The sequence below is a fragment of the Notamacropus eugenii genome, chromosome 2 (genome assembly GCF_028372415.1).
Source record: "Notamacropus eugenii isolate mMacEug1 chromosome 2, mMacEug1.pri_v2, whole genome shotgun sequence".
Taxonomy (NCBI): domain Eukaryota; kingdom Metazoa; phylum Chordata; class Mammalia; order Diprotodontia; family Macropodidae; genus Notamacropus; species Notamacropus eugenii.
Window position 1 is genome coordinate 203957001 of NC_092873.1, and position 20987 is coordinate 203977987.

General features: G+C 36.9%; 1 protein-coding gene and 1 long non-coding RNA gene across 7 annotated transcripts in view; one reads left to right on the plus strand and one right to left on the minus strand.

Annotated features, from left to right (window-relative positions):
• LOC140526726 (uncharacterized) overlaps positions 1-20987 on the minus strand; it is a 190473-nt gene that overhangs the window by 12875 nt on the left and 156611 nt on the right. For 2 of the 5 annotated variants that reach the window (XR_011974496.1, XR_011974499.1), the window contains one exon: positions 9736-10478. The exons of 1 other annotated variant lie outside the window; for it this stretch is intronic. This is a non-coding gene — a long non-coding RNA (uncharacterized lncRNA). Of the gene's footprint in view, positions 1-2672; positions 2867-9735; positions 10479-20987 lie in introns of those variants that run through there. 2 more of the 5 variants (XR_011974498.1, XR_011974497.1) reach the window with 2 other exon arrangements.
• On the plus strand, positions 1653-19746 carry GJA1 (gap junction protein alpha 1). 2 transcript variants are annotated; one of them, XM_072643175.1, is made up of 2 exons: positions 1653-1971; positions 16808-19746. In XM_072643175.1, exon 2 carries the CDS (start codon positions 16824-16826, stop codon positions 17970-17972), a length of 1149 nt encoding a protein of 382 aa, XP_072499276.1. In that variant the 5' UTR covers positions 1653-1971; positions 16808-16823; the 3' UTR covers positions 17973-19746. The 2 variants fall into 2 exon arrangements, with proteins under 2 accessions (XP_072499276.1, XP_072499277.1); XM_072643176.1 differs by having other exon boundaries at positions 1653-1796.

The window sequence follows — 20987 nt, forward strand, 5'->3', positions numbered from 1 at the left end:
TATATAGTTAGTCATTATGGGAGTTGTACTTTGAAAGTTTAACTAGGACAGAGCTCCATGAAGAACTGAATAGTTAGGTGGTATTTAAACTAGTTTTAAAACAACAACAATGGAGAACCTTTTTAAATTTAAACAACTGGTTAATCTGAAGAGTGATCAATTGTTTAACCAGTTTGACTAAATGTAGCTGGGTTACCTTCAAACCAATTTGTGTTTGCAGACCATAAAATGTTCTTTTACTCACTCAAATGTGTTGTCTTTCATAGTGTTGTATGACTCCTTAAGAAGAGCACAATTAGAATGAGGATAAACTAATGTCTTAACAGAAAAGGCTTCATAAGTTCCACAAGATATTTATGAGTCTATTCAGTGAAAGTAAAGTCATTCGCATCTTTGGAGAAAGGTTACTTCTTTCAAAATATTTGTCTCATTTCTTTCTGGTGGGAGACTTCAAAAATGAAGATGAAAGTCTATAGCACTAGATGAGCTCACCTTGCTAAGAGAAAATGGGCCCAAGGAGTGTCGTGAGCACTATCTCCCACCTATCCTATCCAGGTAGCATGGTGCAAACATATTTGTGGGGAGCTGTCCAACCACAGAGCCCTGCTGGGGCAGCTGAGAAGCCCACAAAGGGAACTGCTCACACCAGGAGTGAGAGCATCCAACAAAATAACTCTGTATGACTCAGGTAATTATAAAGACTGATGCAGAGTCTTGAATAGTTAGTGCCATGAAAACACTAAAGCGACTCATGAAAATTATGTGCAACGCTCAACAGTCATTGGGCAAAAGGTTCTTCTGTGATTTTTAGAGAGGGAGTTGGTCTCAAGGAGGGTCTAATGGGTATGGATGAGAGCCAAAGCTAACTTGACCTTAACCCAACTGGCAACATTAGCACTACAAGCCTGTATTCAGTAAAATAACCTAATATTTTTTCTTGCTAAACGCTGTTTCATTAAATATCTTGCATTAATCTGGGCATTGTTTCATTAAAGGGTTCTGAGATTATATTATAGTAACTACAGCTCCCTCATAGAAACTTGAGCAGATAAGGATTTCACAGTCAGCTGAATTTCGAAAAGCTAACTAAATAAACACACCTTGGCTTTTTGGTTAGCTTCTGAAGGAAATGGCAAAAATCCAGGATGGGCAGAGGGGGGGAAAAGTTAAGACAGATGTGTTTATTTTGGAAACTTCAGGGTGTCCCCCACTTGCCTGTTATTTGTCACTATCCAAGAGAAGAAAAGTGTTGAATAAAAAGAAGTTACTCTCGTCACCTTTAGCTTTCCCATTACTTAGTCTAAGGAATTCTGTCTCCATTAAAAAAATTTGGCATCTATTAATCGTTGCGTATCTACCTACCTACCTGTCTATTTAATCTGTCGACATATTTCACAATCAATCGCCTGTGTTCTAGGAAAAGGCTGTATTTTTTATTTTTTTTAATATAGTAGCTATTGTCTTACTTTCTAGAGCTTCTGGTTAAAAGGGACACCCATCAACGACGATGCTGAGACTCATAGTTCAGAGGAACGAGTCTAACCGTACTTTTCTTTTGCTCCCACTTTTAGTGGCGGGACCCTTTTCAAGTTCCTCTGTTTCTTACCCGTTCGCTTTACCCTCGCCTCTCCGCCCCCCTCTCCTCCCACAGTTTGCTGTTCCAGGCTCCTCTTTGGCCGCTCCTCCCCTTTCGCCCGTCCCCTTTCTGATGCTAACCCCTCCTTGAAGTTTAGTCAGTGGCTTGAAAACTTTTAAAAAGCTCTCTGTGCTCCAAGTTACAAAAAGGCTTTTACGAGGTATCAGCACTTTTCTTTCATTAGAGGGAAGGAGGGAGGAAAGGACAAAACGGCAGCAGACTTTTAAACTTTAAATAGACAGGTCTGAGTGCCTGAACTGGCTTTTCCATTTTATTTCAGCCTCCAAAGAGTTCAATCATTTGCTCGGGCTCCATCACTCCTTTTAAGCAAAAGAGTAAGTTCTAAAGAAAAAACTTTACCTATTATCTTCTTTCTCTTTAAGTAAAACTTTTCTAAAGTTTGTAAGTGCTTGAAAATTTCGTATTTAAGTAAAGAACTGCAAATAATATGGTGAATGGAATGGACTTTGTTTTGTTTTGTTTTTTAAATTAAGACTTTCGAATATCCTAGCTTTCTTTTGAGAGTTTAAAAAGTTTTGTCAGTTAATGCTGCAACAGGTAAAATGTCCAGAACCCTCTGCTTGGAAGCTGGAAAGTCGAAACTGATTTTGGGGGGGTTTCTAGAATATACATATATGTATACATATACGTAATAACACAGTGCCGTTCTATAAAGTGTAATTTTACTTTGATTCTTAAAATAATTTAGGTGTGTTGCAGTTGGAGGGAAATGTGGGAGGGAGGGTGCGCACTGACAGCATCTTCAAAATTAGAGCTTTGCCTTGCCTGCTTTCTATCTGTTTTCTTCACGGTGTACTTTAATATGGAAATCTTGATTGCTTTATAATAGCCTGTACCGAGTTAACTTCTTAATTAGGCGCATTGTTAAGATATTGCTAACCCTGATCCGGTGACTTGCACGTGGTCTCTCCCTGAAATTATCTGCTTTTCTAAAAACCGGATGGAAAGACCCCAGACGGATACATGAAATGTGGAAATTAAAAGAAAAAAAAGTAACTGAATAAGTTTACTCTGTGTTTCCAACTCCTACTAGAACTCTCCTGTTGAGGGAAGGTTTGAAGAGAAAGCCTCCTGTGCTTCCCACCACGTTGGCAATTTGTGGGAACTGAGGTATTTTCAGTGGCTGGTGGGTGTTTTACTGATTATCTCAACAACTGGAAGGACCATCTCCTTGTGCCAATCAGTAATATCCATAAGTTGTCTCCAGAGCTAGGGAAAAGAATAGGAAAAGTGTGATTCTTAACCAGCATCTTACAAAGATGCCTTTTCTTAAACCTGAAGCAGATTCCAGGACTCTAGAGGGGTTTCCCCTTTGTTACTGTTGCCTGAGTTCTTGCCAGTAATCAAAGATTCAGCCAATGTTGTCAAAGGGGGTTCAGTTAGAAATATTTTCTTTTATTGAGATAACACATGTTCTGCTATTCAGAAATGCAAAAATGCACGTCTGTGCTCTGTGGATTTTCCCCTGATTTGCTTTAATCCCCAATCTAAAGCAATTACTTTAACTCCTTAAAGTAGGTTCTGCTATATGTAGTAAAAAGGTTGAAAAAAAAAGCATTTTCTCTAGGCAGCTTCCATGTTTGAAAAGGGAACATTAAACACAGAGTTGGAGAGAGAATGAAAAAGAAAACTCTTTGTGAGTAGTGACTTGTGTCTCAGACTCGTGTGTGGTGGAGATCAGATCAGAGGTAACATGAGCTCTGCCATCTTAACATCTGGACTGCTTAACATACTACAGAACTCCTGATGATCTGGATTTTGAAATGTTTACCAAGTTGTTGCCCTCCGAGTCTTCCAGAGTTAAAGTGCGCCTGCTGACCCAGGTCTACTCATAAAAAATGGGTGGTGGTTGGTATGCAAAGAACAAAGATTGAAATACTGGTAGAGAAGAATAGATTTGATCTTGTCACTCTCTGTCCTGATAGGCATAAGTAGAGCCCTTTATTCTCTCAAACATGCAGGACACAGAGATACCCTTATAGCTTTCAAAGTCAGACCATATTAGGTAGTGTGATAAAACATGCCTAATAACTTTTATCTTGAAGCAACTTTAAAACATTTTTAGGGCTTCTATGAACATCTCTGAGACTGAGTTGAGTGGGAGACATTGCCTTAATTTTTAAGTGAAGAAACTGAGGTATTACTGAGAGAAGGAGAAAATGTACTCTACCCAAGTCCAACCCTATCCTGGGATGATTAGATTGTACTACCTCCTTAGCTGTGGTTATTTAATTGAATATTGACTGATTTCATATTTGCCCAGCCCTGCGCTAGGTGAATTTTACAACCTTATCTTGCTTCAATTGTCTCTCTACCACCACATCTGTTGTATCTATATACACAGATATGTATTTTTCTTTGTTTCAACCCCAGGTTTTGGGGAAGTGAGGGTACAGAGTGATAGTAGGAGGCATTTATCTGTACCTTAGAAATTTTAGTATCAAACACAAGCTTCTGGTTTGGGAATGGATTGCATTTATTTTGAACCAAGTCTTTAATGATAGAAAAGATAAATATTGCATTATAAAACATATGAGTTGAGCTAATTTGTTATTTCCTTAATGCTTGAGATTGTTGAGGCAAAACTCCTATGTAATTGAGTATTCCCACTATCCTCCAAAACCACCTTTCATTTAACCACTCCCTGAAAAAGACAATAAAGACCACAGGATGAATTGAGCTAGAATGTATTAAAAATCATAGACTTAGACCTAGGAGGGATCTTAGAGTTTACTTAGTCCAAACTGTTTCATTTTGTAGGTGAAAAAACTGGGAGGGAGGCAAAGATGAAGTGACATGCCCTAAGTCACAGGGAGTGTGAATGACTGAACAAGGATTTGAACTGGGGCCTTCCAAGACTTTTTTTCAGATAGGACACACTTAGAAGCTAAGAAGAAATTACTAAGTTTAGCCTGAAGGGAGGATTATTTTCTTTAATCAATCAACTTTTTAAGCTTGTCATGGCGCATATTAGGCACTGTGCTAGGTGCTGGGAATACAAAAACAAAAGAGAGAGAGAGAGAGAGAGAGAGAGAGAGAGAGAGGGAGGGAGGGAGGGAGGGAGGGAGGGAGGGAGAGAGAGAGAGAGAGAGAGATTATAAACACGCATACATATAGAAATACAGAGATAGAGAGTAAGAGTCAGAGAAAGTGATAAAGACAGAGAGACAGAAGGAGACATTGAGAAAGAGAGAAGAACAAGAGACAGACAAATGCAGAAAGATTGTATAAATTCTTAAGGGGAATATCTAAAACATTGTACTAAGTACAGTGTACACACACATCTACATATACATGTCTTATGAAATAGCAATGCACTGATTATTGAAGTCTGGTATGCTGCCAAATGAGGAGCAGTTTTACTTTCTAATTGTGAACATAACTGCCTTTTGCTTTTTTGCAGGGGGGCAGAGAATGGGGAACAAAATGTAATGAAAGTGCTTTTCTTATATTTTCAATACTTTTAAAAATGTTTCAGGTTTTCCTGAAACCTTCTGAAGTTTACTGACAAAGTAACCCCTCTCTCCTCACTTCTTTACCTTTCACAGCTGCTTTTCCTCAGATGTTGGGCATCCTTGGGGAAAAGCAGGATTCAAAGGGATTGGAGATTTTCTCCAATCATCCCGGAGGGTCTGTTCTCTCTTCTTGGCTTTTTGAGCTGTTTGGTTGTTTAAATCTGCTTTAAATTCTGGCACAGACATATAGGAATGTGGAGAAGGACCAGAGCTCTTGGCACATTTCATTCCATTGACTAGTTGTAGACCACTGCTATAATATAAAGGTGCTTTATGGGTAGTATGTTTCTTAGCCTGGGAGGGGGTTGGTAGAAAGGAAAGCAAATGTGTGCGTGTGTGTGTGTATATATATGTGCACACGTACACATGTGTGTCTGTTATCTCCCTCCTCTCTTTTTCTTTCTTCTCTATCTTTTGTAGTCTTTTTCAGTGTTCCATCTGTGAATTAATGCCCATACTTACACACACATGTGCACACACAAAAACACACACATATCACACACATATACCCACCCACCACTGTTATCAAGTGGAGACAAAAGTAGTCTGCTCATGTATTTGATTAATATTCACATCCCAACTGGATGATGAATCACTGTATCAAAAGTCACTCAAACTCTCCTTTTTTTCAGTAAATTTATGATTATTTTCCGAACAACATATTTCATGAATTCCTTACTTTATCTCTATAGGCTAGGTTGTGCTTGTCTTTTGTATTAAAGGCAGAGACAATGTTTTGCCTTTTTATTCCCAGTGCCCGGTACATAGTAATTCCTTAGTAAATGTTTCTTGTAATTTTCATTAAACTTATTGCATAAAAGATAAAGATCATGAAAGGTCTTTACCCTTTTATTCTTCATTTTTAAACTTTATTAGATTTTTAAACTATTTCTGACAAAAGTGAAATCTGTGGAACACTTCTGTCAAACTGTTACCAACACAACACAAAAAGGTTACTCATTTTCAGGAGATTGTGTTGACAAAGTGTGAACTGACTATTGGGTGGCAGATTTTCTGTGCAATTTTGGAATTTTCATGGTCCTCCAAACAGGATTACAGGATAGTAGACTTTATAGTTGGAGGTCATCAAGGCAGATGAGACCCTAAGAGGTTGATGGCTTGCTCTCAGTAACAAAACTAGTAAGTAGCAAGTTGAGTTGAACTTCTGTTCTTCCTTTATTTTTTCTTTGTCTACATCCTGTACAGATACTAATGCCTGGTATTCCATGGTAATTCATTTACAGAAAACATTGTCTTCTTCTGTATATCTCTAATCAAGAATTTCTTATTATATCACGATTATACAGTTAAAGGAAAAAGATTATCTTTTAAAAACAAAAGAAGTCTACCACAAGAAAAACTGGTTTAGAGATTTGTAACCATTTTTGTGTAATGAACCCTTTGGTAATCTTGTGAAGCCTATGGACCCTTTTTCAGAATAATGTTTTTAAATGCATAAAATAAAATTCATAGGGATTACAAATTAAGCCTATTATATTGTAAGCAAAGTATATATTTTTAAGTTAAGGACTCTTGCTGAAGTCATATTTTTTTTTTAATGTCAATTCTTATTTTTCCCTTCCTAAGGAAATGATAGCAAAGTTAGAACAGAAATATTTAGAAGGGCTGTTCTAAAGAAGGAAGAAAATAGATTGCACCTAACTGGTACATTCATGGGAGTACTATGGGTGTGTCAAGATGTCAAAACAAGGAGTCAATTCAGTGTGGAAAACATCAGTCAAATTAGTGAAAAGCTTAGTGTGTTAGAACGGGATTTAAAGATCAGCTAGACATAGTTTTTTTATTTTTACAGATAAGGAAAATAAGGACTATCAAGGTTAAATAACTCATATGAAGTGTGCTAGGGTCACATAGCTAGTTAGTGATAGAGCCGGTCCTTTAATCTGGGTCTTCTGACGGGCAGTCAGATGCTCCTTTCACTCCACCAGGCTTGTTATATAATTCATAGACAAAACAATCGAATGTTTCAGGTTTGTTATTTTCCTCTCCTGCCTTCATTTTTAAGGAGAGAAATCACCATTACCCCTGTACCCCTTTTTTGTTCTTCTAGTTTTGCTCTTTTGGTCATCGGATCAAAGAAGAAAATAACTCTGAAGCCACCAGTTTATGTGACTATCACCAAAGGTGCTTTGTTGTACCCTTTCCAAAGAGACACAGCAAAACCCTTGCTGCATAGGGCAGTAGACAGTACATTAGAGGAGGAATGACTACTTGCACACAACCACCTTCTAGGTCCTGAATTTGCCTTACCCATTTTCTTGCTCCCATTACTATTTCCATTCTCCATGGGGATAAAGCTAATGGGCTGTGTATAGGTATATACTCTCTATATTTGTGTCAAAGTAGGCAGTGATTCTTACCAGTCCCCCCACCCCCCACTTCCCATAGTCATCTAGAGAAACTTTTGTGGAGGTTAGCACCTCCATTTAAGAAGTGGCAGAGGAATAACTAACTCCAGTTTCTAATAAGAGGGTTTTAAGGCAATTCAGCTATTAGGAGTAAAAATGCCATCCATCAAATTGAGACACCTGCAGATATATAAAAGACTGTTTTTAACCAAAGATATAAGTGGCTAACCGGGATATCAGGAAATGAAAACTCTAAGGAAAGAGAAAGAAACTTAATGAAATGTGACAAAGCATGTAGCAGAGCTGAAATTGGAACTCAATTCCTCTGATTCCAAATCCAAGGCTTTCTACTAAAGCAACATGCTTCCACATACAAGTTTAAACAACTGCAAATCATGTTGAAGGTTACATAGGCAACTGTAATCACATTTCAAAACTGTGCATACACACAATACAAAGATGGGAAAAATTAGATGAATTTGAAAATATGATATAGGATGTGACAGATTTGGAGCATTGTTTCTGATTATATTAATACTCCCGATCTAGTTAAAAGTTAATGCACCTGTAGCATGAATAATATCACTTCATTCTTAATTGTTCTTTCAACCTGTAATAACCTTACAGTTAAACTTAATTGGAATACAAAGTAGCTGGTGAAACTCTACTGATCCAAATCTTTAAAATCATAAAGTTGGTTAATAAAATAAAGAGAACTTTATAGAAAAGCTTAGTTGCAGATGGGTCTCATCATCAGCTCAAGTATGTATGTATGTAATATGTGCTTTTGAAACAGTTTTTTTATTAGGTACTTTGATTAAATTCATAGGATCATAGATTTCAAGAGAAAGGGGAATTGAGATGTCATCTAATCAAAACTCTACCCTTTTCAGATGAGAAAAACAGGACACGAGACAATAACTTGTACAAAGGCACACTGGAGCTAGGATTTGATCCTAGGTTTCCTCATGCTGAATCTAGCAAATGTTGAACTTTACTATGCTGTTCCTCCTATATTCAGTTCAATAGGCAGTGATAGTCTTAGCCTCAAGAAACTGTCATTCTTCTAGGGATATGAAGACGTGTTCATATAAGTATAAAAGTAGATGGTGATTGGGAATGTGAAGGAGAAGTGAGGGGTGTGTGTGCATACATATACATGCATATACATATACATACATAAACATATATCCATTATTTTTCAAGAATCTCAGGTTCCTATGTGTAGCTTTCTCTTATTCCCAATTTGCTGAGGGGTTAAGGGAAAGCTGCATGGAGGAGGGAGCCTGAGATTCTTGAAAACATAATAAACCATGCAATCTCAAATGCAAAATAAAAGCCCCAAACATGGTTTATTAGACTTTGTATTATAAAAATCCCTTTAAATGAAATAGGTTCCTATCGCTGTGCTATTATGGTTGAGTCCCAAGTTCACAGCAATTTCTATTATACTGATAGTCATTGATGATTAGATACCAGATTCCAAGGAGGATAGTATAAGCAGAAAAAAACTTTTTCTAATTTGTTGTTATTCAGTGCTTTCAGTCCAACTCTCTGTGAACCTTTGAGGTTTTCTTGGCAGAGATACTGGAGTGGTTTATCATTTCCTGCTCCAGCTCATTTTACAGATGAGGAAATTGAAGCAAACAGGGTTAAGTGACTTGCGCAGGGTCACACAGCTAGTAAGTGTTTGAGGCCTGATTTGAACTCAGGGAGATGAATCTTTCTGACTATAGGTCTGGCGCTCTATCCACTGTGTCACCTGGCTACCCTTCATTTTCTAAAATAACTCAGTTAATAAGTGTGTGTGTGTATACAGTTTATAAATAGTAGAAAAAAGAAAGTATTTGAGTTATTTGCTAAATGTTTTTTAAGTGTGTAGACATGGCCTATAGTCTTTAAGCATTGCCTTTTAGAAACAATTTGTTTTGGGATCAGGGAATTATGACATTTAAAGAAAAGTTTTGGTGGTATGAGTTTTAGTTCTTTCATGGCAAATGTCCATATACTATAAGGCTTTTGTGTTTAGGTTCTTTTCTAAAGGGCACAGATGATCCTCCCTTGCCTTTCCTGATAAACCTATTCTGCAATCTAGGAATTTAACTTCTGGAAAGTTTCCTTCCTATCTTACCACATTCAATTGTTTACTGTTTCAAATAATAAATAGACTAAGAAGTTAGAATTGGAAGAGGACTCAAGAGAAAGGGGAAAAAAGTAATAACTTTTTCTCCTTGAAATTTTATTAAGTCCCATCATATCCCCTGCCCCCTTCCCCTCACCAGAGAGGGAAAATGACTTAAGATCATAGATGTAGAACTAGAAAGGACCTCAGAGACTATCTATTCCAACACACACATGCACACACACACACACACACACACATACATGCACACACAAAACCCTTATTGCTTTACAGCTGAGAAAACTGAGATGCAGAGAGGTGAAGTAACTTACCCAATGTCACACACAGTTTGAACCTAAATCCTCTGACTCCAGAGCCCATATGCTTTTTTCACTATACCATGCTGTAGCCTATATAGCCAATTACTGCCAGAGTGGGACCTAGAGCTTCTACCTCCCAATCAATGCTCATATCATTATATCAAATTTATCCACCTTAAATGTTTACTTCTTATATTAACAGAATTATTAAGTGCCATTTTAGACACAAATGAGCCTATGTTAATCTATCTTTATCCCAAAAGGCAGTGCTTTAACCACCTCCCCTATTCTTGACTGCTGTGACAGCTAGCTTAAATTGTATTTTTAATGAGAAACTGTCTGACTGAAATTAGAATTTATTTTTTTAAATTTGACTGAATACTACTCACTCCTGACATCAGAAGGCTCAGATCGTGGCATTGGCATTGGCTCTGCCTGAGGTTATTGGCTCAAAAATACAAGTCCAGAAGCATGATTTGTCTTTTAGGCTGGTCTCTGGCAAAAAAGCAGGCAAAATAATTTCAGGTTCAAGCTTTGTTTTCAGGATGTTTGTATTCTTAATAAAACCACTTACTCAATTCTTATGACTTGGCGGAGGAAGAGAGGGGCTCATACAGAAGGGAAAAGTGGAACACCTGAAAGATATGGAGAGTATTGCTGCTTGGGAAGAAAGAGTTTCACTTTAAAAATATAGAGTATGGCTGCTTTGGGAACCCTATTCTCTTTTCCTGCAAGCCTTTCAACCCCTCTATCCCTTCAGGAACTTCTCTGCTCTTTACAAGGATCCTGAATAGTCTCAGTGAAAAAACTATTGGGATCATAGTTTGCCTACTTTGGGGCTTATTTTTGTCTTTAAGGAGCCAAAGAAAGTACAACTTTGGCCTTGGGGATTTTGGTGTCTGTATTTTTTATAAGGTACCATTTATTACTGTGAAAGGTAAGCTAACATATGTGTACCAAAATAATTCATTAACTCTAGCAACTGAGCATTTGGCTTCTACAAAGAGTTTGCTTATACCAGTTACTTCCAGCGTCCATTCAACAAATATAGCCCTGGTTTTAGGAGCTAGAAAGCAAAAAAAAAAAAAAAAAAAAATCACATTCCGATCTCTGCAACTGACTTCCTGTATAATTAAGAGTCAGTCATCCTCTCTGTCCTTTGGTCACTCTGTGTAAAATAAAGATTCTGTCTGTTACCTACTGGTGACTTAATGAGATATGGTCCATAAATGGATTTAATATATAATAATTTTAGGGTTTAAAATTTTTTTTCAACAAAGACATAGAGTAAGGACTATGCCATCAGGTGGACAAATGCAACTTGATTATCAATATGAGTAGGGAAAAGAGAGTGATGAGAGAAGGATGCAGCACTTAGGAGTTACCTTTTGCTGATTTTGTTACCTTTACTGGTGAGTCAGATGGATTAAAGCTCATTGCCTTCAAATTTTCTGATGGTCTCTTAGTGATAATGATGGGTGTGTGCATATTGTAGGAAATTAGATGATCAACCAGATAAATGTGATCTCCCTACTAAACTATATTATGCTTCTGATGAGTGTGCATAACTCATTAAATTTGAATAGAAGTTATTTGGGTGCAAAATCATTATTTTGTACATTGTGTTTGTTGGTACAACCTTAAAGAAATGCTAGCCAGAGAATTACCCAAACATTGAATTAATTTCCCCTGGCACTTTTGGGACTTTTGTACAGTATCAGAACTAAATGGAAAGGAGCATTTAAAATGTGACACCACATGTGTTCTTCCATACTTAACTAATATGAACCAATGGTTCCATGTGATCCACAATTATTTAAAAGCCCCTCTAGATTTTTCATTTGATGTAACCTGTGTAGCTATTTGCCATAAGCATCTAGGAAAACTTATTAAATTTTGAATAATGATATAAAACACTGGCCAGCTAAAATTATTACTCTTAAACTTCCTAATCATGTGTAAAATCTGCCTTAAATTCTTTTTTCATTGAATGATTATGGTGTGATATATAGGAAGCATTTGGTAATCATTCGGAGTTTACAAATGTACCTCATTGGATGTTTTCCTGAAATTTTGAAGTCAATCATTCAAGACTGCTGTTTTTCTGAGCAAAAGCAGATGGTACTGACAAAAAATTACAAATCTTTGGAAAGAGAATTAGGGCCAATTTACACATCATCACATAGAAACTCACTGCTGTCTACTGACATAGGTCCAAAAATCCTCTTCTGTTCATATGAACCTAGTTGATTGTGTTTCTTAACTTATTACCTAGTATTTTATCTTCAGTAGATTTTTTTCTCTATAATATCTGTCCAGCAAAACTAAATTCCTCTTCCTTGACTTCCCTTCTTCCCTTTCTATGTCTTTCATCACAACCTTCTTGACCTTCTTTGTTTCTCAAGATAAGACTATCCACTGTCCTCTTTATTTGCCTGCAACTCTCAGTCCTGTCCTAAATTCATTTCACAGTCCAAACTTCCTCTCCTCTCAGAATCAAACAGATCTAAATGTGCCCATGGAACTAAAAGAATTAAAGTGCCCTCTTATATATGGCGAGCTTTGACCCATTCTCTCTTGTTCCAGTTTTTTTTTTTTTTTTTTTTTTGGTGATAGCCTGCAGGCTTTTTAGTACAGACTGCCTTTTGAAGACCTGTAAATGGTAAGTGGAAGGTCTATCACAGCTGCACAGCAGCTTCCTTGTTCTAGCCTCTTCCTTGTTCTATCCAGGAAACATCAAGACAAATGCCTTCTGGGTTGCTTGGTACGTGTATTCATAAGGTACAACTTTTATGTCCCTGAAGAGGGTGAGGGGGAAGGGCATTTGCCACTATAGCCATGGTAGAAAAAAGGATATCATTCCATGAAGAGATAGGGCAGGAAGAACTGAATTTATTTACTTACAAATAGAAACATGTTTTATGGACCTTTCATCAGAATTCTTATGATTATGAACAAAATGTCTAAGTCACTTAAACCCATCTTTAGCTTAGCAGTTTTCCTGTAACATGTATATTTAGAATTTGAAGGGACATTAAGGATCATCTAGTTGAATTCACTATTTTTATGCACAAGGAAAGAGAAGTTAAATAATTTGTCCAAGGTAATACAAATATTAAATGGCAGATTTGAATTTTGATTGAATCCCTTTTCTTTTGCCCAGTAGATTTCTCACTGTTCTTAGCCTCTATCAAACCGAAGGTAGCTTCTTTGAGGATAGGTGTGGGTTTTTTTTTTAATGTGTATCTTCAATATATAGCATATATGAGGTCCTTAATCTTTACTGAATTTAAATATTGATGCATTAGTGAGACCCTGGGATTGTATTTTGATTTTAAAAATATTAGCAGTTTTCCTTTTACAACTTCTCCATCCTCTCCTAAATCTTTCACTTATTCCCTTCTATTATTAATTTGATTATACTTTCTGCTCCAGTCTCTGACCTATCATAGTGTCCTTCTTTCCTTACATTTGCCAAAACAGTATTTTCTTTGACTAGACCTGAAACAATTACTTCCTCACTCTCTACCAAACTTTAATCCCCGTCTTGTCCACATAACTCCTTCTTTTAGGATGACAGTGAGTGATAGAAATTGCAAAGGACTAGATGTCCAGAAGTTATTCTTTTGCGTTAACTTGCTTAAAACAGCTGTAAGAATAATCCTGTTCCTGTATACCAACTAAGGGAGGCTAGACATTATTTTTTCTACTTCCCACCTCCTTTTCCTCAGTTTTACTTCTGTTCTTACTTTATCTTGCTGATAGCTTTTTGTCTGGGAAGGCTATTAGTGTATTGGCCTCCTGGAGTCTGTTTCAGAGGATCATAGATCATAGACTGAGAACTGAGAGAAGCTTCAGATGTAATCTGGCAAAATCATCTCACGTTAGAAATGAAGAAAACCAAAGCTCAGAAAAGTTAAATACCTGACCAGGGGTCATGTAGCTAATTAGCGTCAAGTCTTTACTAGTTCCCATCTATTTACATACTGCTTCCATTGGCACTCAGTCCCAGGTGAAGAGAATGTAGGGGATGAGGCAGGAACCTTTGCTACACATTCTCCTCCTCTTCATTCTCCTATCAGTTCAGCCTGTCATCATGCAACCTTTTGCCTCCTTCTCTTTACCCTAGACTTGATGGCAGTGAACCAGGAGTGGTTCTTCCTTTATTTTTTCTGGCTCCCAAGTAAGAAAGCTTATACCTCTCTAGGCTTTTAAGCTATCACCTCCTTGATCTTCAGGCCTTCAGTATCTTCATCTTCCTCCTGGAGATTTCACTAAATGTGCTGGTAGTCCTTGGCACTCAGTCTCCTTCCCTACACCCACTCTTCCCTCTGGCTCTACATAAAGCAAAGTCATAATGTAACATCTCATTCTGCCTTTGGTGATTTTTGACTCTTCCTCCAGTTGCCCCAGACTGATATTGGACTCTGGGACTATAAGACCATGAGGTTAAGTCTACCATGGCTCCTTCACAGAGCCGAGATGTCCCACTGCTACTCTCAGCATGAAGTTTGTTCCCCACACTGATGAGCTTCTTCATCAGACCTTTTACTTTTATTGAAATGTTTCCACTTACTCATACTCTAAAGTGAGAGGACCAACTCTCTTTCATTAGTCCTAGCCAATGAACACTGGCACTGAATGAGTTTTTTTGCCTTCACTTATTGTCTTTAACCACTTTTCTGCAGTAAGTAGCTGAATGTGAACCATTTGTTCCCTTTTTTCCTCTATATTTTCCCTTTAGGGAATGGTTTGCTAACATTCAAAGTTAGGAGGGGGAAAATCATTCAACTGATAGTATATATTAACAGACCATACTCGTGTGACTTCCACCCCTCAAGGCAGTACTGGCACAACAGATGGTGATGTATTTTATATGTGAGCTGTCTAAAGGAATGTTACGAATCACATCTGTCACAACAAGTGTACTTAAAAATGTTAATTACCCAGAAGGAGAGAGAGAGAAAAGACCGAATCTGGTGTTTTTGTGGGAAAATGAAGCTAAAGTTAATCCTCTTACTACTATGTCTTCCCACTTAAATGCTCAAATCACATCTTTTTCCATTTAGTAAAATATGGTGTACAAGAAGTATATTCTTTTATAGAAGTTATACACAAATGTGTCAAATTGAAATGTTTCATTGGATTTTTCTTCCTTTTTGGTCAAAGAGAAGCCATCTGTACCACATTATTGACACTACTTAGCCAATAAGACTGAAATATATATTAGAATCACTGGGTATATAATCCACAATGGGCTTGGAGTTCCCTGGTAAGGCCATAGTGTCTATATACCTATATCTATCTGTCTGTCTGTCTATCTATCTATCTATCTATCTGTCTGTCTGTCTGTCTGTCTGTCTGTCTGTCTGTCTATCTGTCTATCTGTCTGTCTGTCTGTCTGTCTATCTATCTATCTATCTATCTATCTATATATCTATATATATATATATATGTACACACACATAAGTGTGTGTATGTAATCTGTGCCTATAAGTGAAACATGCTTTGATAAAAGCAGCCTGGTAATGTGGAAGAAAGATACTTTATTTAGAGTCTAGGCATCTAAATTTCAATCCAAGCTCAGCTACTTATGTGAATAACACTAGCCAAGAACAAGTGTGTACCTCATTTCTTTTACCTGTTAACTGAGAGTTACTGCTCTTTAAGTCCTATGATCCTATACATTGAGACTCTAGGTCAAGAAATATTTGTCTCTATGCTAGATACCAATCTATAGAATAGTACTGACCAGCTTTGTACTTAGGCCTTCATAAATCATAACAAATAAACATTACCCTCATTTATCAAATTGAACTAGTGATATATCTTAGTCCAAAAGTATTCTATAAATTAAAAAAAAATATAAACAATATTTGTTTTTGTTATTACATAGTCGTTCCAGTTATGCCTGATTTTTCATGACCTCATTTCGGTTTGTCTTGGCAAAGATACTGGAGTGATTTGCCATTCCCTTTTCCAGCTCATTTTACAGATGAAAAAACTGAGGTAAACAGGGTTAAGGTCACACAGTAACGCTGGATTTGAACCTTTGTCTTCCTGACTCTGGTGCCATCATTGTGCCACCAACCTGACATAAACAACATTTAATATGTTACTTAAGGTGGTGCAGTTGGTAGAATCCTGGGCCTGGAGTTAGACAGATGTGAGTTAAAATCTAGCCTCTAGATACTAGCTGTGGGACCCTGAGCAAGTTACTTAACCTCCCTCTGTTCCAGTTTCTTCATCAGTAAAATGGGGATAATAATAGCCCCTGCTTCTCGGCGATAAGTATAAAGTAAGATTCCCATTTGCCAAGCACTTTGTAAACCTTAAAACATCTTTTAAGTGCTGGTTGTTGTTATTATTATTTAGATGCTTTAATTTCAATAAATAAATTGTTGTAGGGTTTTTTTTTTTTTCAGAGAGGCAGAATGATATAGTGGATAGTCTTTCCTTGGACTCAGAAAGTCTTGAGTTTAAGACCTGCCTCTGACACCTATCAGTTGTATGACTATGACTGAGTCACTTGAGCTTCCAGTGTCCCAGGTAACCATAAGTTATAAGTATTTAATCTGCTTTTATCAGTGGAGTGCTTTCAGGCTTTACCTGACTTTAGTAAGACCAGTTTTTTCTTTTAAAAATGTGATGTAAGAATATTTTGTACTTTTGGTAGGAAGAATAGTATGAAGATTTAAAATGAATTTTTCTATAGTTTCCATGATCCTTGATTGTATTTTAATTTTTACTGTCTATAAACAATATAATTCACTTAGAATAATTTAACAAATATGATTTTTTGTTTTCTTCTTTTTTTTTTTTAGACAACATCCAGGTAACATGGGGGATTGGAGTGCCTTAGGCAAACTCCTCGACAAAGTTCAAGCCTATTCCACTGCTGGAGGGAAGGTGTGGCTCTCTGTCCTCTTCATTTTTCGAATCTTGCTCTTGGGAACTGCAGTTGAATCAGCCTGGGGTGATGAACAGTCTGCTTTTCGATGCAATACTCAGCAACCAGGTTGTGAAAATGTATGTTATGACAAGTCCTTTCCAATCTCTCATGTGCGTTTTTGGGTCCTGCAAATTATCTTTGTGTCTGTGCCAACTCTCTTGTACCTGGCTCATGTGTTCTATGTGATGCGTAAAGAAGAGAAGTTGAACAAGAAAGAGGAAGAGCTAAAAGTCGCTCAAACTGATGGTGCCAATGTGGATATGCATTTGAAACAAATTGAAATAAAGAAATTCAAATATGGAATTGAAGAACATGGCAAAGTGAAAATGCGTGGAGGGTTGCTCCGTACCTATATTATCAGCATCCTTTTTAAGTCTGTCTTTGAGGTGGCCTTCTTGCTGATCCAATGGTACATCTATGGTTTTAGCTTGAATGCAGTCTATACTTGCAAGAGGGATCCCTGCCCTCATCAAGTAGATTGTTTCCTCTCTCGTCCCACCGAGAAAACCATCTTCATTATCTTCATGTTGGTTGTGTCTTTGGTATCCCTTGCCTTAAATATCATCGAGCTGTTCTATGTGTTCTTTAAGGGTGTCAAAGATCGCGTGAAGGGAAAAAGTGATCCTTACCATGCTACCACTGGCCCACTGAGTCCCAACAAAGAGTGTGGATCTCCCAAGTATGCTTATTTCAATGGCTGTTCTTCTCCAACTGCTCCCTTGTCACCCATGTCTCCTCCAGGGTACAAGCTTGTTACTGGAGATCGCAATAATTCTTCTTGCCGTAATTACAATAAGCAAGCCAGTGAGCAAAACTGGGCCAACTATAGTGCTGAGCAGAATAGAATGGGACAGGCTGGAAGCACCATCTCCAATTCGCATGCCCAGCCTTTTGATTTTCCAGATGATAACCAGAATTCCAAAAAACTAGCAGCGGGACATGAGCTACAACCACTTGCCATTGTGGACCAAAGGCCTTCCAGTAGAGCCAGCAGCAGGGCCAGCAGCCGACCTCGGCCTGATGACCTGGAGATCTAACTCTCTATGACAACAGTATTGGATCAGTAGTGAAAAATGGTGCATTGGGATGCTCATCCTAGATGTTAATTTTGTTCCCTTGGAGGTGGTACTTAACAGCCTCAGGCAGGAGGTTTGACAAACACAAAGACTTTAAAATACTTGGGTTCTTTTTGGGAAAATGATGAGAGAGGCACACGGTATTTAAAGTAGTTGATTCAGAGAATTTAAACACTAAAAAAGAAATGGGAAAAGATTAGCCAGTACATAGGTAGGGTGTTTTGTTTTGTTTTTTTCTCCCTAGAAAGGTTTTATATATGTGAGTGTGTTTGTAAATTGTTGGTTGCAAAATAATTTTCTGTTTAACAAAGAAATCATTTTTGTCAGGATAAAATGCTGCCTGAAAATGATTTTATTTCTTTTGAACAAGTTAAAGACGCAGGATTGTCCTTTATTGTTTCCCTGTTCAGAACATTCCATTGTTAAAATTTGCACTTTGAAAGTAAGCTTCTTAGGTCTGATATTCTAGGTTTCAATGAATTTGAACCAGATAACATACATCCTTTGAATCAACTAAAATTTCAGACAAGGCCCACCAAAAAGATCATTTCCATATATACTTGCAGATCATTCAGTCAGGTAAAAGTTTTTCCATGTTGGACATATATTGGATTTTTTATATCCATTTTTCTTATCACTACCATCACATATAAATCCTCACTTTTCATATCTTTCTGTTCCTATAGACAATCTTAAAATAGTTTGGCTACCACTTGCAAATTTACAAGTTTAAGTGAGGGAGTCAAACCATGTTTTATTTTGGGAAAATCACGTGTGTCTCTGTATGTGTGTGTGTGTGTACGTGTATGTATGTGTGTGTGTTAGAGTGCATTTTGATATCCTGTATATTGATCGGTACAGGCATATACAGTGTGAAATCACAAGCACAGGCAGAAAAATAATGCACACACAGCATGCTCCGAATTGAACTTTTCTCATGGATTTTGTGGTGTGGGCCAATATGGTGTTTACATGATATAATTCCTGCTGTGCAAGAAAAGCACACCTTAGTCTTTTTTTAAATTCTAAAACACTTTTTTTCCATGTATCCTATTATGGATACTTGTTTTGTTAATTATTTTTTTTTAACGTAGCAGTGACACTATTGAGGGCATGAATGATTTTCTTTTTCTGAAATGTAATCATTGATGCTTGAACAATAGAACCTTTAGTACTGTAAACGAGCTTTAGTCATTAATGTGAGAATCTTAGAAGAAATGCTTAGAGCTGGACTATTATGTGTGCCTACATGAATTTTGCAGTAACTGGTCTTTTTTTGGTTTTTCCTTACTCCATATATTCAGCTAAACACAGGATTAGTTATCATTGTGCATTCTTTTCTGAGGTTGACAGTTCAACCTCTGGGGGATTTCAGAAATTTTGACTTTGCACTTACATTTTGCTTGGAATTCAACAGAGGCCGGAAAAAGTTTTGAAAAGTAAACAAGAAACTAATTTATTTGAAATATATACCAGAGAAATCAACCAGTTTCTTCAAATGCATCGCTTTTTCTTTTTTAGTTTATCACAGTCAAACAGGGGAAATACTTAGCATAGTTTCATTTTGTTGCACAACATACGTAAAACAGTTTTGTACAATCCAACAGACTAATCTGTTTGACATTCCATGTTAAACTACTGTCATGGTCAGCTTGATTGCATGTATGTAGATCTAGTCCATCAGATTCTATTTCCAGGAGTGTTCTTTAGTCAATAAAGTTTTAATTTAGTATAACACTTGGCTTCATCATTTCTTGTGTGGTTCTTTTTATTTTTATTTGTTTTTGCATTTTAGGGCCCCATGTCCACTGTGTTGTTTCAAGTTGTACATAAAGATCATATTGCCGTTCACATTCTCCTTTACATTTTCACATTCTAGGGCATAAGTAACCAAAGCATATATTTTATTTAGACTAAAATTTAGTGAGCTATCCTAGAACATGAAAAAGATTATTTGGGTTTAAAGGGATAGGAACTGGATCTGTGATTCAATGGTGCTGGGAATTCTTAGGGGAGAAAATTCTCACTACCAATGCAGGAAGCAACTTTGCTGCAATTTATAATCCTAGGGAGTTGCCGGAGCACTGAGAGGTTTAATGTCGTGCCCTGGGTTCCACAGTCAGCATGTCAGAAGCAGCCCCTAAGCTCAGGTTTTCATGATTCAGAGGCAAGCTCCTCATCCACTATGCCATACTTTTTCCTCCAGTTTAAAAAGAAAAGGAACTGGATCAAAAAAATCTAAAGGCTTTTAACAATCACTTTATTAGATAGAAAAGATATTTTTAAGATGATTATATATATTTTTATAAATCTTGATCATAGACTGCTGAAGTAGATGGGACATGAGAGACTAAAAGCTGCAACCTCGTTTTACAAATGGAAAACTGAGTTGCAGAGTGATTAGGGTCTTGCCCAAAGATTATGAAGGTTGTAAGTGGTAGAGTAAGGATTTGAACCTAGATTTTCTAACTCCAAATCCAGCTCTCTTGAGACATACTAATTGTTATTTTAAGTGGCATTCAGTACTTGACCATTTTAGAAATTTAGTGACTTTGGGCTTTGAAAACTGATTTCACTACTTTATAGATTAGAGTGTCTGAATGATAAGGATGTAGGTCTGAATTTATAACAGAATTCTTCTACTTTCAAATTCATTCTTTTATTAAGTTGGGAAATTTTATTGTCATTCATGATTTAAAATAAGCTCATGTCCTGAGAATAAAAATCTCATCCTTTCCATTGTCTCACAGAAAAATAATGATATAATGGGATGTATTTGTTTCACTCCATTTAGAATGACTAGAATCAATAATAAATTATTCCAGACTAGCCTACTAAATCCATTCATTTTTTATTGAATTTGTGTTATATACTGAGTACTTAAACCCTCACACAATGTACAGTTTGAAGTCACATGATACCTTCATGAAATTCAAGAGCATGTAATTCTGAAATATGATTGCTTAAACAGTGTTC

Bases quoted from the DNA above. Each gene is read 5' to 3' on its own strand.
- GJA1 (XM_072643175.1), top strand. From the start codon at position 16,824: ATGGGGGATTGGAGTGCCTTAGGCAAACTCCTCGACAAAGTTCAAGCC.